This window comes from Chenopodium quinoa, unplaced genomic scaffold, assembly GCF_001683475.1.
Source record: "Chenopodium quinoa cultivar QQ74 unplaced genomic scaffold, ASM168347v1, whole genome shotgun sequence".
NCBI classification, from domain to species: Eukaryota; Viridiplantae; Streptophyta; class Magnoliopsida; order Caryophyllales; family Amaranthaceae; genus Chenopodium; species Chenopodium quinoa.
Genome location: NW_018745461.1, coordinates 2342244 through 2368324, shown reverse-complemented (window position 1 = coordinate 2368324; position 26081 = coordinate 2342244). Strand labels below are relative to the sequence as shown.

Genomic DNA, 26081 nt, shown 5'->3' with positions numbered 1-26081 from the left:
TTAAATATTTTCGGTGTCATACATTCTTCCATCAATGAATACCTTGGGAACATATTGGATCTTCTTCCAGTCACCACCAACGATTCGATAACATCTACTTGCTAGCTCTGCATTTCCTTCGATGATCAACTGTTTCAGAGACGAGGGCATTTTCTCGTCAGGCAATGACTGCAAAGCAGTGTCATTCCTTATCACCAGATTAGTTAAGGAAGTAAACTCATCTAGTGCAGGTAGAGCTCTCAACTTGTGACAATCCACAACCTTGAAATCGCAAAGGCAAGGCATTTTCGTTGCAGGATCCCATTGTTCAAGCCTTGCCATGTCTTCAACTCTTAGTGACTCTAATGATGGGAAACTCACTTCTTCCTGTATTGCCTTGTTAAAAAAATGAAAGCTCATGTATGTTACGCGGCGCAGTTCCTGTATATGAAGGGTTTAAAGGCATGGAAGATTATGTAGTGGAGGTAATATATTACATTCATAACACCGTTGGAGGTGGATGGCCGTCAGCTTGCTTATCGAGTTGATCCAATTTGGAAAGACAGGACCTCCATATCCAATTATTTGCAATTCTTCCAAATCTTCATGTGGTTCAAGTCCGGCTAGGACTTCATTGTCTTGGAGTTGATCATTTCGATAGTTATTCCATTCGAGTTCCAACCTTTTAACAAATTTCTTGTCGTTCATCTTAGCTTCCTTAGCTTCATCTTCACCTTCAACCCTTTCTAGATTTGTAAGGCAAATTGAACCTCGAAGTTGTATCTTACCCTTTAATTCTGTTATTCGACACCCATCTTCATCACCCACAACAAACGCAGGAAGCGTTTGGAGATTCGACAACCTTCCAATGTTAGGGGGCATACGCCACAAAGTTTTTATATCTGCCTCGAGATGCAACAGGTTGGCCAACCTTGTTGTATCTTTAGGCAATTCGAGTATGTAACAACCAGTCAATTTGAGGACTTCTAGTGTATTGAGCTTGGTGATAGACACCGGAGGCTTATCAATTTCTGTCGACGACACATCCAGGAGGCGTAGAAGTTTCAAATTCCCAACCGATCCAGGTAGCTCTTTGATGTCAGTGTTACTCAAATTGAGTACTCTCAGAGTTTGTAATTTACAGAACAGACCACGACTTAGTTTAGCGAGTTTTGTTCCCTCATATAATGAGGCTAGTGTTCGGAGACCCTTGCAAGATTTTTCCATTTTCTTCAATATTGAAGGTGCAATCTTTTTTAAATTAAAAGATACATGTGGTGCTCTACGAAAGCAAACATACAGCATCGAAGAGTGCCTGTTCTGGCTCAAAGAGGACCAATACGTATCAACTTTTTTGTTAAGCTGAACGTATATGTAAGAACTGACTTCTTGAGCATATCGGTAAACCTCTAGCTCACGGTCGTAGATGATTGTAGACCGTGATAGCAGCTCATGAAACCAATCGTTTCCAATCTCTTCTAATCTTGCATGATCATAAGAGTTCCTAGGAATCTCTTGCTCAATGAAACTTTCTGACATCCAGTATCGAACCAAATCTTCCTTCTGAAAGTGGAAATCCACAGGGAAAAGAGAGAGATAACAGAAACAATTCCTTAGACTTCGAGACAGATTTGTATAATTCAGCTCAATTGATGGGAAGATTTGTTCCCTAAGTTTGGGGATATCCCATAAATCACTTGGCTGAATAGACGACCATCTGTCTTCGGACACAGAGGAGATATGAAGTCTGATGGTATTGGCCACCAAAGGTAAGCCTTTGCAGAGATTTTCGGCTACCTTAAGTGATATCGTGTCCCAAGAATAATGCTTGTGTTTCGAAGAATTCTGTAGGATGATAGATTGGCAATTCTCTGTTGATAGCCCTTTCAAATGATAGGCAACTACAGGAACAGTACTAAGAGAAGTAACTAACCGTGTTACATCAGGATTACGAGTAGTGATGATGACACCGTACATTAAGGTGGAATTGAAGAGAATAGATTCGAAGACCTCCCATTCTTGTGGAACTGGAAAATTGTACAAGTCATCCAATATGATTAACACCTTTGCTCGCTTACACAAGTCTCTGAACACTCTCTGCTTCCCCTGCTCCTGAATGATCTTTTCGGTTTCTGGGGAAGCTTGGACTGTCACCGAATTGAAGACCTTTTCCAAGTCTAAAACCCCTGACACAGAAACCAAAATCTGTGGTCAAAACCTTGCTCAATGCTTAAATCGTTCTTGATAACATGAGCAAGGTATGTTTTTCCTAGCCCAAACATGCCCTCTATCGACAAAATAATGTTCTTGCATTGATAGCTATCGCTGCTACTACTGCTACTGCTGCAGCTTCTATTATTAGTTGCATCCAGCAACAATTCAACAATCTCTTCCTTCTCGCGCATTCTCATGAAGTCCACATCATTGTCTAGTGTAATATCCAGCATCCTAGCAAGAGTTTTAGGAGGCCTATTGATTTTGACACAAGCCAAGTTCGCCACTCCAATTGACAATGAATCTAAATTATACTGCAGGTTCACCATCTCTTGAGACACACCAATTTTGCAAGAAAGACAAGGCACCTTCCCTCTCTCTAGTCTTAAGCGCGAAATCTACCATCAAGTCTTCAAAGTTGTAACAATATGTCATTGCATCACCAACCCAAATTTGGTGTTTATGGCTGTTTACCAGCTCACATCCATCTATTTGATCCTGCGCTAACTGAACTTTTGTGTAGCTCATCTCTAGATTTTTCAGCTTGATCTCCAGGTCTGATATTACATGGCGATATTGATCATGAGCAAAAGACTTGATGGTGTCAATTAACTCTTGGACAACGATAGTTTCAAATACGCCGCCAACCAACTCTAAGGCCATACCGATATCAAGCTAGCTATCTAGCTGTGATGTGCAGCTTAATAAGACAAAGAATGGAGGTGAATGCTTCAGATATCAATTAGAAATCATTTGCTATGGTTGTAAAAGGTTTATCATTTAGTTTACAGAAGTTCAATGGACAATAAGACAAATAAAAAAAGAAGAAAAATGAAAATTTAACGCCATTGTTAACTTAACATCATCAAAACTAAGTCAGTAGTTAGTACGGAGTATGATGTAACTCTTTTTTTAAACTAATGATAATCCATTTTAATTTGAAGTTGTATATACATCACTGTATTATATATAAATCAAATTTTAACAAATACATATCGAATCGATTTGAATAAATCTCTAATCTAAATAAATAATCATAATCTACTTTTCATATCCAAAGTCGCCTTAAAGGTCCTTTTCCCAATATATTTTAACGGTCATTTCTATCCTCATAAATAAATAAATAATTGAAGGAAAATGTTATACATAGCCCTTAAGGCTACATATAAGCATTAAAAATACTCTTGAAACGGTTTAAATTTAGAAAATCATGACAAATTCACACTAATTACACTAATCTACGTGTGTTTTTGTCATGAATTCCTAAATTTATACAATTTCCAGGAGTGTTTTTAATGCTTATATATAGCCTAAGGGCAATGTATAACATTACCCATAATTAAAAATAAAAAGAGGTCCGTCTAAAGAACTTTTCGAATTTATATTCACAATGATATTTAGCTTGGCTTAAATTTTTCAATGACTTCATGGCTGCCACCTTGAGGAATAGTTTGACTACAATGATGAAACAGAACATATGAAGTTGCCTAGCTTGTTCTTCCTGGAATCTTACTTATTAATAGCTATCATCGCTTTCAAGATGTACTATGTATATATTTTTTCAGTGATATTAGAACATTTTTTAGTTAGGGATGATAATGATATCTGATTATTAAGTATTTAAGTTTATATATTGAATACTTCCTTGATCGCGTACCTTTTTCTGTATTTATGTATGATTAAGAACCTCAGTGTTGACAAGTCTAGGCAGTTATGTTCAAGGCCATAATTCCTAAGTATATGCAACTAAATATCACCCTCAAGGCCTCAATACATTATACATTACCTGACTAATCTATATGGATTATTTGAAAGGAAAAAAAAATGTAACAAATTACCATTATATTTGACAGAATACATAGGACTAACAGGAGAATTTTTTCTCATCTCAAGTTGGCCTTTCATTTTTCAACTCTACACAAAAGAAGCACCAGAACAACTGTCCAATCATCGATATATCAACTTCGATCCAGATGGACTCCAGTGCACATAGAAGACTCCGAACAACGGCCCTGTCTAGCAGGGATAGTGCGAGTAGCAGTCAACAAGAAAGCATCAAGAAACCTGCACAACTTGAACTTTTGTTCTGTAAGGAGCTTCAGAAACAGGATACTATAGGTGTTTGTTCATTAGCAGAAGAGTATGGCAGTATCTTCCTCGCCGAGCAAGATAAGTCTGGCCATGTGTTGTTCAATGACATTCAAAGTAAAAAAAATTGAGGATTTTATTTGGAGTTCTCTGAAGATCAGTCTGATTACACATACAAATTTGGCAAAGGTTGGCTCCAATTTGCACAGGCAAAGGGTCTAACTGTTGGTGATTCAGTGACATTTTATCGCCAACGCGCCACAGATCTGTTCTTTATAGACTGCTTGCCTAAGGAGCCCTCTGTACTTGACCAAATTTCATCATTAAACCAAACAAATTTACCTCCGTTGTTTGATTCTCCGTTCTTGCATTATTTGAGCCTCTTCCCCGAGGATCATGAAATCGAGAGGGATACATTAATCCAGCTTGGTCAGGCAACAGGTCTTTTTGCAGATGCATCTCTCGCTTCCATTGTTTCCTCATTCAAAGCATACCAAAGCGAGGGATATCTCTATCCTTCAAGGTATGATGAAACAACTGGAAAGCTTTGGTACAAGGTAACTGATTTGGTATCTAAACATGTCACAAATTCGGAAAAGACCCATCTCAAAATCGATCTTGATGACCCCCTTGATTCACTCAGTTGCGAAAATTCAGCATTTGAGCATGTAACAATGTGGCGTTTTCCATCCAATGTTATTCCAGTGTTGGAAAAATTTATAAATATGAGGACACTTTGGTTCCTTAAGGGTCATCGGTCTCGCACAAACCATGTACCTTATGATTTTTTCACCTCATTGAAGCACCTGCAGATTCTGAATTTGAGCTGTACTAAAATTACAGAGCTGCCAAGTTCGATAGGCCATATAAGGGGCTTGCGCTATCTTGATCTCTCTGAGACCCTCGTTAAAAACTTGCCTGGAACCGTAGGCCACCTTAAGGAACTGCAAACTCTAAAACTCAAAAATTGTCGCGGCCTAATTACATTGTCTAAAGATACAACTAGATTAGAAAATCTTCAACATCTTGATCTTGGTGTCCATACCTACTTGCACTGTATGCCCCCTGGCCTTGGTGCACTTACTCGCCTTTGTACATTGTCGCCATTTGTTATTGGCTGTGAGTTAAGTTGCGGAATAGCTGAGCTCAAGAACCTTGATGGTTTAAATGAGCTCCGCCTTACAAAGCTTCAGAATGTTGCAAGCTCAGTGGAAGCCAGGGAAGCAGACCTGATCACCAAGGTGCATCTGAGGAGCCTGGAGCTTCAATGGAGCTCAAGTGGACAGAAAATTAGCAGAGTTTACGACGAGGTTATTGAGTGCCTGCGGCCACACACAGACCTCAAATACTTCAAGGTACTCAGTTATGGAGGTTCAAAATTCCCAAGTTGGTTTAGTGATCCTTCTTTTTCCAACATCATGAGCATTACCCTCTTCAAGTGTGAAAATTGCCGGGTCTTACCTCCTTTAGGGCGCCTACCCTCGCTAAAATTTCTCACCATAGATGGATTAACCGGAATAAGAGTCATTGATAATCAGTTCTGCAGAGTAATTGAACACAATGATGGAATTGATGAAAAAGTTGCATTCCCAAAATTGAAAAACTTGGCACTAATCTCCTTGCTTTCTTTGGAAGAATGGAAAGATGTACATAAAAGCGATTTTCCATCCCTTCTTAAACTGGAATTGAAGGATTGCCCGAAATTGGTTACAATTTGCAGCCTTTCAGACATGCATTCGCTCCGACATTTGGAGATAAGTAATTGTCCCTTGCTCCGGTCCCTGCCAGAGGGACGCTTGCCTGCTTCAGTGGAAGAGTTGTTGATTGAAGATTGTCCCTTGCTCAAGTACAGCTGCTCAAAACCTGATGGTGTAGATTGGCACCAGATAGAGCATGTTGGAAGCATATGGATAGACTACGAAGACAAATCCTCTCGCTAATCAGAAAGATATGAGTTTTTAATCAATGAGTGATCCACTGTACAACTATAATGCAGAGTGTATCGTTGTATAACTAATCGAATTTTTACCTTTCATGGATTAATTGAAATTTACATTCAATGGATGTTGGATTTGTTTTTTAAGCTGTGATTCTGAGGTATATGATAAACAAAACTAGATCAAGCAGCCAAAACACAACTGAAACCTACCGTGGATCTATGCTTGTGGAGAGGGAAGTCCAAAATCGCCAAAGATTTATTCTATGAAAGGTAACATTTGACTAGTTAAATTACAATACAAACTACATAGAAAGATAAATACAAAGCCAAAATAGAACAATGCCAAATCCCGTCACATTAAATTTCACTCAAATAATTCTGATTGGAAAATCTACAGATGAAGTATATGGCTTCAAAAAAAAAACCCTAGCTGAACTTATATCTACGGAATATGATGATACAAAGAATATTAATACTAGAAATCAGTTGGGAAATTGCCAAAAAAAAATGTAACGGAACTTGGGAATCCCAATAAGATGGCAAGAAAAATATTCGAGGCAAGCTTATATCATACATAATATACCAAAATGTAGAATCAGAAAAATGGAGGAAAAAAGTTGCAAAAAAATAAGGAAAGAAAAAATTATACATCTCTCTTCACTTACAGGTTACATAAGCAGTTGTTCTAGATCTGCAAATGCAGACCTTGAGTTGCTTGGTTTGGCGACCTCTGGACCTATACTGTCAAGTAGTTGCTGCTCAGAAGCCTTGAGGTCCAAGGCAGATTGAGTTGAGTCAACTGTAGGTGGTGAAGCTTCAGATTGATTTGAGTCAGCTGGTGGTACAGCTCCTGGCTGACTTAATTCCACTGAATTAGAAACTGCCAACTGGCTAGAATCAGCTTGATTTGAAGATCCTAGTTCACTCAAATTTTCCGAAGAAGGTGCTCCTTCAGGTTTTGGTTGATGAGAAACTTCTGCCGAAGAAGCTCCAACTTCGTCGGATTCCTCTCCAGCTTGGGTAGACTCTAGTGGAGCAGCTCCAGGTTGGCTGGACTCTGCTGGAGGAGTAGCTCCAGATTCGCTGGATTCTGCTGAAGGAGTAGCTCCAGATTCGCTGGATTCTACTGGAGGAGTAGCTCCAGGTTCGCTTGATTCTGCTGTGGACGGAGCTCCGGGTTGACTGGACTCTGCTGGAGGTATCACACTTGAATCTCCGGAATCTTTTGGTGGTGGTATAACACCATTAATCGGAGCTGCGGTAGGAGGTGCTCCTAATAACAACTGTTTACCAGGATCCTGTTGAGAACCCTTTGTGGCGGGCAATGATTTCTTTGGAGCGGAAATTGAAAGCGAGAGAGAGCTCATCCCTGGAGGAAGAATTTCAATAGGAGGTTTTTTATTAGTGTCCCCTAAACTAGGAAGCTTGGGGTCCTCCAGAGAAGCCAGGAATGCAGAAGTTGCATCAGTCTTGGTTGTTCGAGTATGCTCAATCTCCTTCTGCAACATTTTATTCCATGACTCAACCAAGTTCTTAAGAGTTGGTCGTCCATGGGCCTGATAAATATGAACTAGTCAGACAAGGCAGTAATACCAACATATATAAATACATAAATAAATAAATAAATAAATAAATAAATAAATAAATAAATAAATAAATAAATAAATAAATAAATAAATAAGAAGAGGCTTCATGTAACTTGAAATAGCATACATGAGAATGAAGTACAGCCTCTGCAAGCATCCCTGTTTCATGCCACGCCTTCTCCATGAGAGCATTGTCACCCAAAACTGCAGCCGCAAATGCGGCTTCACGTCCCAATCCAAGTGACACTAAATTATTCACCAGAGTCTGCATTCAATCATCAAATACATTTTGAGTAGCACAAAGAAGAGATAGGTAATGCAGCCATGTAATCACAAGGAAGAGCAAAAAGAAGTATTTGATGCTGAAAGGGATTGCAGTTGATATAAATCTCATTGGAAAATCTACAAATGATGTATGCAGCCAGAGTCCAAAGTCCTGGTCTTAACAGCAGGATGGCAAAATATTACCAAGTTTAAAATGGATTTTTCAGGGACACACCGTATCTATGTTAATATTTAGTCATGAAGAGTAAATATACTCAAGAAGTTGCTTGATGCAACAGATTATGTAAGAGCCATTTATATCTACAGCTTTAATAGATTTGACAGCACCACGTGCACATTTAACAAGATTAGTCACATTGGAATGATAGGTGATTATCATATTTATAAATGAGAACTTCTAAAAGATATCCCACTACATCCAGATCATCATAAAGAAGTGAAAATTAAGTTTGATCATGCAGATGTCTAAATAATTTTTATGAGTGAAAATAAAAAATAAACTTATCAATCTTCAACAACAGTATCTTAGTACACCAGAGTGGAAGAGAACAAAAAGAACATACACTTAAGCGGGTTAACTCCCATGGTTTGCAAGTCGCAATGCCAGACCCCTTAATTCATGACTCTGCAAAGATCCCTTCACAGAACCAGCTGCAGCTAATCGCTTAAGAGCTTCACGGGCAATTTCAGATTGTGCTGTTGCATCTGCTGCATCAATAAGATCCAAAAACTGCTTTGCAAATTTTGCTATCCCTTGCACTGCATCTACAATATTTTCTTTCTTAGCAGCTACATTTAACAGGTTTGTCAAATCCAACCCTGAAGTTTCTTGTCCTATATCCCTGCTATTGCTCATTGTCAAAAGGCACTGAAGAGCTCTTTTCAAATCATTTCCCTGCATGGCCAGATCAAACTCCAACCTGCGAAAGAAAAGATGAAATCACACCTTAAAATCATAGAGATCATTACACAATCAAGTTGGAGCATCGACTGCTAATCAAGTTGTTGCACGTATTTTTTATGCATTGAAAAAGGCATCATTTAAACATCATATAGTCATTGTCAGGTATTACAAAAGCACAAGTTATAAAGAGCAATCAGAAGCACAAGCACAACTATGATAGAGTTGAATGACCAACTTGTACATAGCATGTAACATGAGTTTACCTCTTCGATATTCCAGGCAAATGAAGAGCTTCAGCAGCATAACCCATTCCGAGCATAAATTCAGCTAAGTCATCATGATGCTCTCTGCCAAGTCTAGTAGCCCTGTAGATGCAAAAGTAATTAATGTACCACCTCAATAAGCACATGCATCCAGCAAACATGGGAAATTTGAAGGATAATTACCATTTTACTGCACTGACAGCATCCCCATAGGCAGCAAGACAGCGGCAACGAATACCAGGATGGGTAAGAGATAAAGCATGGGCCCGCATATACCTGGAGGTGAATTCAGCAGTGCATGAATATTAAATACTCAAATATACAGGAGAAACACAAAACAGAAGTACAAAAGCATCTAAAGATGGAAAATGGTTTCAAAAAATTGAGGATTGATTTCGGGTTTTCCTTTTCTGACAAAGCATCAACTTCATATAACCTTAAACTTCCATAGGACAGAAGTAGAAAGGACCCACTGGTAACTGGTTTAGCTTCTTGAAACCAAGCATAATTTCACAGCTCTGCTACATTTAAGAACTAGAGATGGGTTACCTATCAATCAGCCAGAGTACTCCATCTCTAACTCCCACAACCACAAGTGGGCCAATTGGTCGTTTTTGCTCCGCAGGGAAGCGGGTTACTGCAACAGCAACACCACCACCACCAACAGCAATATCATTTGCTCTTCTATCTTCGGGCATACCAGAATCATCCCCGTCAACTTTGGACTGTTTTGGCAATGTTAAGTAAGGTGGCACAGAAGGAGCTTGCTGAAATGAAGCTAATCTCACAACCTGCAATAATAACTCCATCCATCATTCATTTGATAATCATACAAGTGACAGCAGAGTCACTACAACATGCTCAGATCTTTGTAAAAGAAATCAATCAATGATAAACGATCTTGTAACATATACTCTTTCAAAAAGGGCAGCATAAACCCACAATATAGCTGCCAATACTCTGTAATATGTACAACAAACCTACAAGATAATCTGACTAGAACAGTTGAACTGAAAACAGTAGATAAAAATTGCATAGCTCAATCAATGACACTATATGACACATATGCTTATTTTATTACCTGGTCCATTTTCGTCACATCCAGCTCTTAATCAGTTCTGACACAAGATTTCAGAGCAATTGGAGGTCTACTAGATAGTCTAAATAGAAATAAGCTGTTTGACTAGCCAGTACTGAGTTTGTGACAAGCTAGTGATGAAATTACAGCTCTTTAGGGATGCAACTTTAAAAGCTCTACTTCACATAGCACAGATAATTGAATAACCAGATATTTGTCCTGGTCAAAACATATAAGACTTATTAATCTAATCTAATGATAGGTAAGCAAGAAAAAGGACAATAATATATTTTTAAAAAATTAAAAAAAGTTTTTATGAGATATATTTATAACAAAAGGAACTAAGGAATTCAAGATATTGTAGCAATAATAAATAAGTGAATCTTTGTAATACCAATTTAAATATTTTTATTTATGTTGCAACCCAGAAACAAGATAAGGCTGTTTTACACTAGACCTTGGATTAGAAATGCAACAACCATGTGCTAGTTCATAATAATAAAGAAGAGAGTCTAATGAACCAATATTATTCAAGTCCATTCTGAAAGAAAGCTAAACAAGTCAATCAGTCAACTCCATTGCAAAGTGCTATAGTTCAATCTAAAAGATTATACTCCCTCTACCATAAGGGAAAGAGCATAAATAGTTTGATAGTTAAAAAACAAAAAAAAAAACAAAAAAAAAACAAAAAACAAGTCAACAATACCTGTAGCATTGGCGGTCTCAAAGATATTCTTTCGTTTGTATCAGCTTTAGGACCATCAACTGAAATCAGAGCTAATTCACCATGCTCAGCAACAGCTCTAGCTTGTACCTCTTTCAGTCTCAGTTCTTCATTCATCCTCTTTGTCTCTAGATCGATTGCAGCAATTCCAGCATCCACAAAAACCACCCTAGAAAAGTTATCAAAGATGAAACCGAATGTAAGAGAGATTTAAAATTCATAAAACCTGCACCATGTACATAATTAATAAAGATATAACAAAATTCATAAGAATTCAAGCCTAAAATCTGCACCACAATCCAAATATAAAAAATTAAAAATTAATAACAAATAAAAACAAAAGATCATTTTATCTTCCTAATTTAAAAGGCTACTTATCTCTTGAAAGAAAGATAACTAAATGTTTGTCTAGTATTACTCTATCCCTCCCTATTCATAGTTCCGGATACTAAAGCAAGTAGAACAAAGAGAATGATGATAAATATTTTGTGGTGAGGGTCAGCTGATATGAGGAAAGCTCATCTCGTAAGCAATAGGTCTAGGCTTTGGGAAAGTGCTGTAAAAAAAATTGCACTTGTGGGAAAATGGTACAACCCCCTCATTGCTGGTTTTAAGGCGATGATACAAAGGCCACTGCATGATAGCGAGTTAAAGGAGTTCACTTATACTAGAACATATGGTTTTCAATTAGGGGCTCTAAATAATTCAATGGAGTGGACAAGAATTCATTGGGGACTTTTTCTTGTAATTAGTTAAATAAAAATCACTTCAAAGCATTATAGCACAGCTAATAACTTGTCTCCCAATTGTGCCGAACATTCAGATTCCAACGACTGTCCTTTTAATAAGTTTTTTCAACATGCAATCAAATACTTCTGTTTTTTTAGAGGAAAAGAAAAAAAATAAAATTCTAGGCCTTAATATGGGGTGGGATAAAAATAGCATCAGTTAGAAGCACCAAGCTTTGATAATTCACCCAAATTAGGTCTTAATGTGAATGGCCAAGTCAATGGTAAGCTTAAAATGTGAAATAGTTCATAATATGCAACGGCATGGTCAGCTATTCTATCAAAACAACACCAAAATGAAAAAAAAGGGGGAATTGATTATTCAACAACACTAATATCCGAAAATATGTAGCGATATAATGTGGCCATGTTAAAATAGTTAACCTTTAAAAGGCACTCATCTAAGTATTTCAATATAAGTCACTATAGATGTTTTTTTATAAAAAAAATATTCTCAAATGCAAGCCAGAGATAATAACGAAAAAATGATTTTAAGACATTGAACATAATGAAAGGTGTAGAACAGCAGAGCTGGAGCTTAAGTAACTTACTCGATGGTAGTTGGAGTAGCAACAAATAGCTGTCTGCGATGCCAAACAGCACTAGTTGCATAAGGAATTGCAACATCTCCCAAATATCGATACTGAGGACGCAAGGAGGATATGACAATATATTTCTGATAGGCAAAAGCACAATATTCAACAGTTTGGTCCCAAGCTGTCCACTCTGGCTGAGGGAGAAGACTGCCTACAGGTTGAAAAGTTTCCCAGCTGCAGCAGAACTTGATTAGATAAACAATGAAAAGATAATGCAAGCTAACATTGTTAGAAATAAGAAACAAAAAGGAAAAATAATAGAGGAAAGGACACTGAACGTGCGGGTAAGGGTAAAAACTTATGAGTCGTATGACCAAGTTGAAAGCTCAAGGTCACTTCACTACTGATAAAGCAAATTTTAAGGGAATAAAAAACCTTCAAATTTACGTGAAATCTCGTCGTGGAAAAAAGAAACGTAGAATACTGGAATGTAACCGTACAAAAATGACATTATATTTGAAGACGTAAAACACACAGGCAGGCGAAAAACAAAAACAAAAACAAAAACAAAACAAAACAAAATTAGGCCCCGTTCAGCATCATGTCAGCCCCACATCTCCTAATTAAAGCCTTGCAAGTTGCAACATCAACCTTAATTAAACATCAGTGTTCATATCAAGCACCCTAAAATCATACAATTCTAATGATAAGTCAATATGTCCTAGATCTAGTCAATAACCTAGCAACAAGCTTACTATGTCGTGGTGGACGTGGTCTGCCTTAAAAATCTCTCTTTAGTTCCTCCAGCTATTAAAATGCTCGTTTGGGTGGTGAATACACATACAAAGTAATGGGGAGATGTCAAAAGGTATATTTCAATAGTCACCCACCCACACAAGACCTAGTTATTGGTCGCGTCAAGGGTCGGTGTAGGTTGATAACAGGTCGGGTCAAAAGAGACATTTTATTGGGTCAATGCAGGTCGGGGGTCAATAACAAGTTGATAATAGATGGGCCAATTAACAATCAAGGGAAAAGAGTAGAGGAGAAAGCCAAAAATTAAGTATATGTGAATACAAAAATACATTAATATTTTTTTAACGCTATCTGTTTTCTTTTTCAATCAAATTGGGCAAGCATTTTTACTCTATATTGACCCTGTACAATAAGGGTCCTCTAATCTTGACCCATACCCTATACCCATTGGGTTACCCTGCCAATAGCCAGGCCTAACACACACACACACACCAAAAAAAAAAAAAGGGGGGGGGGGGGGGGGGGGGGGGGGGGGGTGGGGGCTGCGTATTCAATCCAGAGCTTCCCTTGACGTATGTCAAGGATCAGATCCCAAACAAAGAAGATGCCTCCGAAATGAACTTTTATGGACATAGAAGAGAAAAATCCAATGATAAACAAGAGAAGCATGCAAGGCCTAGTATAGGGAGAAATAGAAAAGAAGCTATAGGCCACTTTATCAATTTATTTTGGTTTACAAGGACTAATGCTAAACAAGAAACACGCTAGGTTTTAGAGATTGTAACAAGAAACATTATACGTTGTAGTACCAACTCTTGCTATGCAATAAGATAAAATCAATAGAATTTTAAGTATAGCAATTAACATTTAATATAAAACATGATATAAATATCCATACTCCAAAATTTAGCACATAGTTCATGAATTTGAATAAGACTGGATTCACTGAGCCAAACAAAACCAGAATGGGGCTCACCTATAAAGTTGAAAATTTTGAGTAGATGAAGGACCAGAACCGACACCCTCATCAAATGTGTTAAATGAGGAAGCACCAGAACCAAAGCCCGACAAAGGCATTGACTGTATTGTTGAAATTGCAGTAGCGGCAACAGCACTAACACGGCGGGAAGTTCGATATGCAATACCAAGGAGTGAACCTCCATGCAAACCTATTACCTAGTAGAAAAAGAAACTGAAACTACATCATGCTAAGTGGAATAAGCTAAATAAATCTAATATCAAGTTACAAAACATACAAACTAGTGAGTTGAAGAATGCATCACCAAAGCCCATAAACAGGAAGAAAAAAAAATGTAAATCACAACCACAATCAGATAGAAGATATTAGTTATAACCATGTCATAACAAGCAAATGTGAAAAAGCTTGTTTTATGAATCCTCTATTCCTCCATAAATCAAGGAGCATCCAACAGGTTCCATGAAATCAAATTACAAAAATAAAAAAAAAAAAAGTATGATTCATAAATCAAGGAGCATCCAACAGCTTCCCTGACATTCACACCTCCAAAACTCAGTACCCCACCACTGCTCCCAAAATCCCCTGATCTATGCTTTATAATCTAAACTTTGGACAGAAGCCAGCAAAGATTCAAGAAGTCCAACAAGAAACACATGGACGTCACTCTCCCAAGGCTCAAAGAAGAGTCCACATAACATGATCCCCTATTTATACATCCGTATATTACTCTTCTCCAAAGGAGGAACAAACCTCAATTGAATAAGTCTCCCACCAGCAATTACACCCACGCAGAATAAGATCCCCACTCAAAACATACACATCGATTGTCCCATTCATAAACTGCTTCTGTGCATGAAAAATATTCACATCCCAAACAGGTGGGCAACTTTTCCACTTCAATTCAATATTATAATTCAACAAGTAACTGCATCGATGAGAGCAGGTTACCTTAGAATCACAAAAAAAGTTCTGAAGTCTGAACATGGTAAATAGTCAATATCAGAAGCTTTTAGTAAAGAAAAAGGAGAAGATGATGAAAGAGGTGACAGAACTCCATAAACACCAAGCTCAGCACGGTGCCTTTTGCTACATATTTTTTGCAAAACCAGTACCAAATTTCCACTTTCAAAAGGACCAATGATATCACTGCTGAAACCAGGGTGTGTGATCCAACAGTTACAAATGAAAACTCTAATCTGATTCACTAACACATACACGCATCCCAGAGCAAGACCAAGAGTTCAAATCCCATCAGGTTTACAAGCTCTGCCCCTTCCATATATATGTAACATTTTTTATTTAACCTTGGTGAATAAATACGGCAAGGGTAGGGGATAAAATTCTAATAGGCAATCATACCGCAGCTTCCTTAGGAAAAATACATTTTAGCATTTAAGTGGTACAGCATAAGAGCTTTGATTAAAAGATTGCTTATGCAAAACATACCGGTTCACTTCTTCCACCAATTGATCTCATCAATATGTTAGATGTTCCATCATCCAGCACAATACGAACTTGGACAGAGGCAGAAGCTGCACTAGCAGCAGCTGCTGCAGCTGCTGCCGCTGCAGCAGCTTCCTTGGCTTTTCTAGATGAACCCCCCTTTGGAACTACAGGAACTCGTGGAACAACAGCAGATTCTAATATCGCAAATCTATCACGACAATTATCCCACGCCAAGAGTCTAGCACTCCCTGAATCAACAATGGACCAGTCGCTGACCTTGTATATTGAAAAGTAAGGGATATCAGGCCACACCAGAGCTAGATACCTGCATAAAGCCATAAGTTTGATAAGGTACAGAATATTAATTTCTTGTTGACAACAAATAAAGATGGAACATTTAAGATGATAAAGAGATCCCTCTGTAGCAATTTGATAGCTTAGGAGTCACCAAAAATTTAAAGGAATATTTAGTCACGTGCTAGCAAATATAATAAACAGGATCTGTACATGTAAATTACCAAATAAATACCAATATATTTTATCAGAAATGACCTGGGTCAGTAATATGATACAAAAGATCAAGACCTAATAGACTAGCTAACTTATTACCAAATCAATACCCTCCAAAACTTTATCATGTAAACCAACATCAAATTCTAATTTTGAAATACATATATAGAAAGTAGATAACCAAACATTTTACTTCAAACATCTTTACATACGTCAACTAAAACAATGGACAGCTTCTTTTGACTTCGAATGTCCGATGAGATTGTTCAAAAGCCCGACCAAAGTATGTTTTTGGAGTTGAACAATATAAGCGATATATACTACATGCATAGAAATAAACTAGCTGCAAACGAGACGCGTGCATGGACACTTACTTTCCTGAACTGCTAAGAGAAAGAACAGAATACGAATCGTGTGGAACAGGAGTACTAATGTGCTTTTTGATCTGTTTGACCTGCGATGCCTCTGGATCCACCTTAGACCTAGCTGATTCGGTCAATGAACCATTGCTACCCAAAGATGTGTTTGCTGCGTTAGACAACTGAAAGGTCAATAGTTTAAGTTCCCTTTCAACTATATATACAGCAGAATGCTCTCGGCTTCCCGGTGGTGAGGGTAGAGCAACCACAGGCGGAAGAGCTCGAAAATCAAACTCGCTAATAATTACACCAATATTAGTTCCAGTAGCAACCAGATGAGGCTGTAATGGATGTGCAACCATACAATAAACCTGCAGTAGCAAGTAATTATTAAAAAATTTAATCTAGGATCTTTCAGTCACCTTACACAATATATAATATATTTCAAACAAATCATATGAACAATAGACCAGTACAACAGATGCCACTTAAAATTCAGCGAAGATACAACATAACGAAGCTTCATCTGTCTCAGAAGCAGTGTGATTAAAAGTGTCTCTGAAGTAAAATACATAACTGCAACATGTAGAAAATCATGTAAGAGGGTTGTTATCACTTCTAACAATACCATACCCTGCATACCAAGATTTAATTAGGAATCGTTTAGGAACTGCACTAATACACAGACAGTACAGCACCTGCTACTAACCACTGACACACTACAGCAATATAATCATACGATCTCTATCCTTGAACCTTGTCAAAAAAATCCAGGACCTGAGCATTTCAGGCTGAAAACAAAACCCACCAATGAGCCATTTGGTTCGGAGTTTTACAAGAGCAAAAAATAATTCTCTTTATCTCCAATTAGCATATGGTTAGCTTTAATTTGATCTTTTTCCGTCTTCGATGAATTGAGTGCATCCCAAAATGCTCTTTCAGGCTTTCAAAGATTCCCCAACTCCCCTTGGAACTTCGATTTCCATAATTTGGTTTTGCTTTTAAACTCTTAACTAATCAAAACCAATAACCATTACTAGCACCTGAATTACTTCCACTAGATTAGCAACACAACCAGTCTCTTATGCCAGTCTACAGTTGGCTTCCATTAGTAGCCGGCTCTATAATTTTTAAGGGCTTCACAGCTTACCACTTCTTTGACATAACTCACTAAAGACACCCCAAAACATCTCCTACAACTAATACAATTAACAAATCTTAGGGGCGTTTGGTTGGGGTATTCAACAAAGGGAAAGGCAATCAAACTACCATCAATGCCTTTTATGATGATTATAAGACAAATTCAATCATTCCCTATACCCCTTCCATTACCCCACTTACCTCTAGTCCTTTACTCTCATTCCCCATCCAAATACCCCCCACAGGGAATCACTCTGTCCCTCAAACTCTACTTCATCCAACTACCTTGACCACCCTCAGAAACACCAACTGGCCACCCAAAACCACCACCCAGCCACTGAAACCACTTCCTAGCCACCTGAAACACTACCCAGCCACGACAGAACCTCCACCTAGCCGCCGTGAGAACCTCCGCCCAGTCGCCCACACCCAAAACCACCTTTTCCTACCGAAACACACACACACACACACACACACACAAACAAAATACAATAAAAAGGTCTGGTTCAGCAGAATCATCAAAGCCTTCCACAATTTTGACATCAGGCTTACTTTACTAAACCATAAACATTTGCAAGATACATACCCGGAGCTTTTTGCTTGGTGCAAGAGCTTGTGGAGGTACAAGGGAGGAAAGTTCACATAATGGCCTTGTCAGCACTGAATAAGTTGGATGCTCAATAGCCCTGTCAAAAGGCCAAAAAAATCCCGTGTAATTATAGAGTCCTAGTCTTCTAATCATGGAAAAAAAAAATTGCAAGCCGCTAACAAGTAACTAGAGCGTTTTCAAACATAACATAGTGCTGGATGTCAGTGAAAATCTTGATAGTGGTGCAAATGTAATACCAAATATGTGAATCCTTCACACAGGTCAATATATCAAGGTTGGGAGCACGTGGATGGCACCAAGATGCCACACTGTGGCAAGACATCCTAGGAACTGGCTTTATCCGCCGCATCTCCTGAAAAAGAAAAATGATCATGTAAGAATGAAAATCTAGGAACATCATTCATTAATAAAACGCTTTCTCCCGTCTATGCAAGCGGATGTGTCCATTAAAATTGTAAACTATAACACCAGATCAACTATCATGAGATCACTAATCAACAATTGCCGATCCTATACTGAATAAGAAAACTGGGTAAAAGCAACTGAGCTTTGCTGCTCACAGACCACCCAAAACCAGACATTTATACAGCAGAATGCATAAAGCTACCAAGAAGACAAGCCTGCAGCATTCACAACTTACCTTAAATGAGATTGTATCCCATATAGCCAGTGTTTTATCAGCACCAATCGTAATAAGCTGTGGTGCGCCACCAGACACTCTTGATAATTCTACAGCCACAACCCCGCCATCATGTGCCTTCGATGTAATATGAAACCCAAAAAAATTAGAACGTTCACAAAAAGATTAAAAAAAAATAGGCATTTGCAAGGTTTCAAAAATAACTCCACAAGAAAGTAGCCAATCAGATGCATACATCATCGTAAAATTACCATATTGAATAAACTCATAAGAAAAATAACAGGATCACTACCTTTAGGCTAAGTTTGGGTACGAGCTCTCGTGAATCATGGCCGTGATCAGCACTCCAAAGTATCAGTAATCCGTCACTTCCACCAGAGACCAACAATGCCTACAATTACAGAGAATATTGATGAAATCAATCAATCAACTATATAGGCAAGGAAACCCCCAGCCACACAAGGTCCACCTATATGAAGAGATTATCCATATCATGTCACAGGAGTCCAAAAAGTTTCCCCATTTTCCAAACATAGTGTCCTAAACTAGTAAACTACTGTGTTCAAAAACATCTGAGTCATAGCCAACTTGTCCCTACCTATCCCCCCAACAGCAAGGCAATTTAAAATAATCAGCATAAAAGTTTCCACATGTCTTTCAACTAAATCTTCTCTCACTATTTCTCTCCATCCACAATTCAAAATTATTGTGCTAAACTTGAGGGTAGAATTGTTATGGGGAAAAGGGACTAAAGATTTTCCAAACTACTTTGTAGCTCATGATTGAATGAGAAACAATAGCTAGAGTATGCAGGTGTTTCACATGGAAGATGTGTCAAGTATCCAAAAAAAATTATTTGTAGAAAATGATGCTCCAGACCACGGCAAAAATAAAGTGTACAAAAGTCCACCAATATAGCAATATAAGCAAAACTCCAGCCAGAGGGAAAATAACAAATGCTAAAAAGAAATTGATTAAGAATTATTGGATCCTCCCATGATATAAACCCACCGGATTCATGCTGATTAATTCAACCAAACAGCAGAAAAGATTACCAGTTAACACTTAAAAATAAATAAATAAAAATAGCTTGACAAATTCACCAGACATCAGTGTTAACACAAATTATGAAAGGTTTACCTCGCCTGAAGATGCCATGAATGTCATCAGACAATTTATAGCTCCTTTGTGGCCTCCAGTGTACCTTCGAGCAAGCTGTAACGAAGCATCAGAAACAACTCTGAGAAACAATATATCACAAGTCAACAGGAACCAAAAAAGTTTCTGACAGTCTGACCTTCCATGTTATCATTGAAAGAACTCTTATTACACCATCTGATCCACCAAAAGCAACTAGTGGACCTTCACCAGCAGTGGATCTATATAGGAACTCCATACTGCAATCCCAAATAAACACAATTAAGCAATTGCATATGCAAAAGCCACACGAGTATGCAATCTCATATTGGAGTATTAAACGACAAAACCCTTAAACTCTTTTTATTGTATTCTCCTGGCAGGTAAAGAAAGGAAAGCAATGACCAATACAAATCATATACTCCCTCAGTTTCTATTTAGTTGACGCGTTTGATTTAGGCACATATATTAAGGAGAGGAGAGAGAGTGAGAGAGAATGAAAAAGCAAGTGGGGTAGCTTGTAAATGCAAGGTAAAAAATTTACCCCAAAAGGAAATGTGTCAACTAAAAAAAACTTCCTAAAAAGGAATACGTGTCAACTAAAAAGAAACGGAGGTAGTATAACTTGTCAAGCAACACATTAAGCACAATTACGCAAATGCAATTAAGCAAGATGCAAAGAGCAGAGTCCAATTTTCCAACTTATTTAGGGCTCAAGGACAAGACATCTCAAAGATACAGTCCAGGCTTCCTAATGCATTGCAGTGCTTGAGGCAAAAGAGATGCACCAGAGTAATTAGTTAAATCACTGCCTCTAAATATTTCTGATAACAAGAGACATAAATCCTACTGTTTTTCATACAGCAGGTACCATCATGGTGCATTGATATCAATACTAATTAATACAGTGACTTCTGTATATATAATATCAAATCCAATATCAAAAACTCTTTTATATAAATACTTTTATTTATGCAGTTATAACCCTTATTTTACCAAAAGGCACACCTCCAGGATTTACTACTACTTTCCCCTCATGCCTTCAAGGCTTCAAAACACTGGTATATACAAAAACGTGTATACAATTAAGAGATTTTAGTAGCATTACCACATTAGGGATCTGTTATCAAGTTCTTGCTTGGGAACATCACGACCACGCATTGTTACCAAGTCCAAAAATATAGCTTTATTCTCACAGCAGATGACCAGAAAATGTCTTCCTTTAGTTGCTGGAGGTAGAGGACTTAAAGTAGAGGTGACATTACTGACTGCCGATGGAGCCTCAGCAGCTGCTGCTCGATTGCGCCAAAGTTGCCAAAAACGTACATCATCATCATAAAAGTTGACTTGCTTAACACTGAAATAACACACACACACACACACAAAACAAAACAAAAAAAATAACAAAAAAACAAATTTAGTAGCAGAACGGCAAAAAATATAATTCAACAATCACAAGGAAAGCAAGTGCTCCTCACCTTCCTCCACGTATAGCTTCGGTAGGCTTTCCTCTAGACTCTAATAGCATGAAGTTGTCAACAACAGTAAAAAAAAGTCAGCAACACCACTCAAAAGTTCTGAGCACAATAATCGCAAGAACAATCAAGATTGCTTATAACTAAAATATGCTGTACATTAAACGGTAAAATTCAATTTCTAACTTGTTGATAATTTATAAGCAACTAAATAAAGATTCTGTAATCTTTGTGAGGGGGAAAAGACAAGAAAATGACACGTGGTATATTACGACATAAGTTGAACTACCACTACCACCACAAACTACACCAGACATACGCAGCCATACCTCCTACAGATGTGACTGTAGGAGATCAAATATAAGCTCCAACTAAATTGAGTCACCTTGGCCAGCATTAAGGGTTGAAAAAGTCAAATTTCAATATGACCTGGCTAACACACACACATATACAAAGCTAGGACTGATGAGCACAAGTCCTGGACTTAAATTTTATACTTCCTTCAGTAGTTAAATCTACAACATTTCTTATGATACTATCTTCCAAACAATTTCATTCTAACACTCCGTAAATAGAGTGGATCAACCTAAGTATGAGCATGTATTTTTGTGTCTAATCCCAAGCTTGATCATAATCTAACATGATTACTAAGTCTAGTAAATTCTCAAGAAAAGCTATCAATTATTATTCTAGCTAAATTACTCAATTCCTGCTAGCTGAATTACTCAATTCTCACGTTACGGTTGCATAAGAGTAAAGTATCTCCAGATGAGGCCAAATCTCCCACAGCCCCATACAGTGCCTAAATCCCCAAGGCTAGATCACCTGCCCTTAAAGCACAACAATCATAAAACAGAGCTAAACGCAAGGAATACAACACAAATTAAATTACCTGCAACAATATATGTATATTAGTACAGAGGGAGTTGCCTGGTATGGAATTTGATACCTCTAACACTGGAACAAGTGAACAACTGACAATGCATGACAAAAGGCTCTTATTACACTATTTGATTATGAAAGAACCAGTTCATACAAGTCATACAAGTTCCTTCCCATTGCCCTTTGGAATTCTGATGCTCCGACAAAAGCTTATCATTTCTTAGTGGTTATCAAGTATTCAAAAGGAAGCTCTTAGATATGATTTGATTTCCCAAATATATTGATCTAGTATGTGTAGCTCGGCAAGTGGATTCATATTTGCGAATTCTGCACCGCACCCACAATTAGAGCTGGTATAGTATAATTTCGGAGGGTAGTGAGAAGGTATAAATATCAGAAGTTATACTTGCCATGGGTAGTAAAAGACTTGAAGCAATATTTTGAGAGGAAATGTCATGTGCAAATTCAAATCTTCTTAGTACTATTTGTTAAAAATTGCAATATAAAGACCTCGATAAACTGATAGAATTGGTAAATGAAGGGAAGAAGGGAATATGTGAAAATTTCTTTTGGAAATTCGGTGTAAGAGGATTGAAATATACCAAACTAGGGCCCTATTCTCTTCGTACTACAAAAATAACTAGATGGATAACCAAAACTAACAGCAAGATATGTTTGTTGTAGTATTTATAAAATAGCAGAAAACTGAAGGAAAAATTATCACTAATGCTTTATAAAATAATTAGTTTCACTGAAAAAACTATCCATTGAACATGGAGGCGAGTACAATCTAATAGCATGGGTGGAGAAGTTGTCATTACCATCTTCACATTTTGTTGAAAGGATGAATCCTAGAAAGATATTATTCAATTTTCACCAAAAAATGGATACCCCAGTTTAACATCAAACTATATCAAACTATTATAATCCCTTGCAAGTTGAGGCAGCTTTGGCATGTTAAAATCAATATTGCATTGAGAATAAGATAAGAAAAAGGTTTGCATATTATATGGTTGATGGCAAAAGGGCAATTTATACTTTACTGCACGTTCAAACTACAATTACAAAAAAGTATGAGCCCCATTAAGTGAGAGGACAGCTTATACAAACTAACAAGCTTCATTACAAAGGTTCAATGCTAGCAATTGCATAATAGTCTAACATTTCAATCCTACAGTGGAGGGAACATCAACAGTGTTTGGGTGTAATTCAATGCTCGCTATTGCGTAATAGTCCAACATTTTATTACATCAGTGAAGTAAACATCGAGAGTGTTATGGTGTAATTTCAATACACATGAAAATCATCAAGTTTCAAGTTCACAATAAAGTTCCCTAAGTTCATCCCATGATTATTCACCGTGATAACATTTCATGCTAACTCAGTACAAAGACTATAAAAATTAATGGTCCAACACTCCAACTCAATTATATACGGCAAACTAATAAACATGAGAAAGTTTGACATTACCTGACTCGCCCTCAGCAAGCTTCTCCAATTTGGCACCAACAAGCCGCCTTTCATCAACTCCACCAGCTTTTAGCTCATAAATAACCTAAAATCAAACCCAACCAAATTTATAATCATAGCTCATTTCATAATTTCGATTCACGCCATATAAAGTAAAAACGAGTATAGACCTGACGATGTTCCCAATTCCAAACTGAGACATGATCTGAGGCATCAGAAGTAACAAGCCATGGATGAGTGGGATGAACTTGTATTTTAATAATCTTCTCATTCGTCGGCCGAAACGCCCGTAACCTCAGCATTTCTCCCGCTCCCTCTTTCTCTCCCCCTCAAATCAGAGGTTAGATCTAGCTAATGCTGCACATTACCATCAAAATTCAGCTGCAAATGGAGCAAATACTTAAGATTCTATCAATGCACACTAACAATGCAAAAATTGAAAACCCTAACCCTCAAATTCAATCCATTTCGGCAAAATTAACCTACATTTCTCACAAAATTACCAAAAAAAAAAAATCCGAAACTAATTCATCAAACAACTAATCATCAAATTGAACAAATGAGTGATGAATAATAGCATAAAATTGCTTCATAAAATCTATCAATTGATCCATATAACACGCGTCGCAAAAAATTCAAAAAAATATTTAAAAAAAATACTGACCTTGAGGAGAGAGAAAGAGAAGAAATGGTGGAGATTGCAGTAGAAAGGAGATCAGGAAGAATTGGAGAATGAAGATGGATCTGCAGCAAAAGGTTGAAGATGATGAAGTTTTTGGGAGAGTTGTTTGAAGATGCAGGTGAATTATATGATCATCGAATATTAGATTTGTGTGTGTAAGAAATCAGACACTCCTTTTAAATTTTTGATGTTTCATTTCATTGCCTATTTTACTTTGTTTCTCTTTCGTGGTGATTAGTCTGATTACTAATGACCTTGTTTAGCAATTAATTTGATGAAGGTACCAACGTAATTTTTGGGTGTATAACACAATTCCATTACTTTCTTTAAACAAAATGATTATATTAGACAAAGTGACAAACTACATGAATGCAATTTGATTTCAAGTTTTAGTTTCGTCAAAAAAAAAAAATCAAGTTTTAGTTGTTCCTTAATACGGAGTATCAAATAAGGGGATGGCAACATACACTATTATTTTCAAAATTCTACACACAACATGACTACATGAGTTGTGTTAGAGAGATTACTAAAACTACAAGAGGACTTGACTTAGTAGCAGAAATTAAGGACATATACGGTAGATCACATGATCAAATTATCGCTCTCTTATATGTAATTTGTAATACTCTTGTGAATCATTAAAACGACAACCATGGGCGGATCCAGGGGGGTTCAAGGGGGTTCATTGAACCCCCAGATTTTTTTAAAAAAAATTATAAGTTTTGGTTTTTTTAAAAAAAAAAAAGAAAAAAAAAATAAGGTTAAAACAAATTTTTGTAAAGTAAATAAACAAATATGTAACTCTAGCACATTGGTGAGGGAGTGGCTAATAGAGTAGTGAGGCTCCTCTTGATCATGGGTTTGAGACTAGCCACCCTCATTTTTTTTTTTCCCTTTCGATTTCTTCCGTTGTTCTTCATGAGTTAGTCCATAGTTGGGTCAATAATTTTAGGAGTAGTATGTTGGTCATTTTGTTAAGTTAGAGAGTCAAATGAATTTAGAAATTAATGAGTTTATTTAGTGGGTTTAATCATGGCATTATACTTTCAGTTTTTTAGCTTATTATTTGTTGTTTGTTAGCCTACCTATATGGCTCTTGTATTTGGTGAATTAAGCATCTATAACTTTATACTAAAGGCGAAACCAGGAATGACACATGTCATCTCCAGGTTAAAAATTTTCCCTCCAAAAGTTTTTATTTTTTTTTTATTTTTTTGGCCAAAGCTTCTAAGAGAAGTTTTTAATACAAACTATGAAATAATATTTCATTTCCTATTTGATAAGTATATTCTATTTGTACACATTTAAACAAAGATATTATTTTTTTATACAATAATATGCAATAATAGTTTATAACTTTGTAATGTAATTCATAGTTATTTTTATTAGTCATGCATATGTTAGTGTCTCTGTTTTCTTTAGTGTGATAAATTTTTAATTTTTTTTTTTTTTTTTTTTTTTGTAATTACAGAACTTTGATCCTATTTTGCAATTAGGTATAATTTTTTATAATTAAATAATAGTGTTAAACTAATGATAAGTATTAAGTAGTATAAATTACCGTGCATGGCACGGGACTTAACCTAGTGAAGAAGTATTATTGAGTTCTTT

The 26081-nt window shown here is 37.0% G+C and overlaps 2 protein-coding genes and 1 pseudogene across 2 annotated transcripts; 1 reads left to right on the top strand and 2 right to left on the bottom strand.

The window, feature by feature from the left end:
- Positions 1 to 2856, bottom strand: LOC110714833 (putative disease resistance protein RGA3). Its single transcript, XM_021893385.1, has 4 exons — positions 2668 to 2856; positions 2264 to 2591; positions 544 to 2165; positions 1 to 420 (listed from the first exon to the last, which is right to left on the bottom strand). The coding sequence occupies exons 1-4, from the start codon at positions 2854 to 2856 to the stop codon at positions 1 to 3; spliced, it is 2559 nt and encodes an 852-aa protein (XP_021749077.1).
- A 1310-nt stretch (positions 2857 to 4166) lies between these two features.
- LOC110714832 (disease resistance protein RGA2-like) lies at positions 4167 to 6221 on the top strand. The gene is made up of 2 exons (XM_021893383.1): positions 4167 to 4398; positions 4471 to 6221. Exons 1-2 carry the CDS (start codon positions 4167 to 4169, stop codon positions 6219 to 6221), a joined length of 1983 nt encoding a protein of 660 aa, XP_021749075.1.
- Positions 6222 to 6552: 331 nt separating this feature from the next.
- LOC110714800 lies at positions 6553 to 24741 on the bottom strand (annotated as a pseudogene).
- Positions 24742 to 26081: the final 1340 nt, after the last annotated feature.

Coding starts and splice junctions, on each gene's coding strand:
- LOC110714833 (XM_021893385.1), bottom strand. CDS start 2,856: ATGGCCTTAGAGTTGGTTGGCGGCGTATTTGAAACTATCGTTGTCCAA. Junction 2,592..2,667: donor AAATAGATGGATGTGAGCTG/GTAAACAGCCAT, acceptor ACTTGATGGTAG/ATTTCGCGCTTAAGACTAGA. Junction 2,166..2,263: donor CATTATTTTGTCGATAGAGG/GCATGTTTGGGC, acceptor TTTCTGTGTCAG/GGGTTTTAGACTTGGAAAAG.
- LOC110714832 (XM_021893383.1), top strand. CDS start 4,167: ATGGACTCCAGTGCACATAGAAGACTCCGAACAACGGCCCTGTCTAGC. Junction 4,399..4,470: donor GTTGTTCAATGACATTCAAA/GTAAAAAAAATT, acceptor AATTTGGCAAAG/GTTGGCTCCAATTTGCACAG.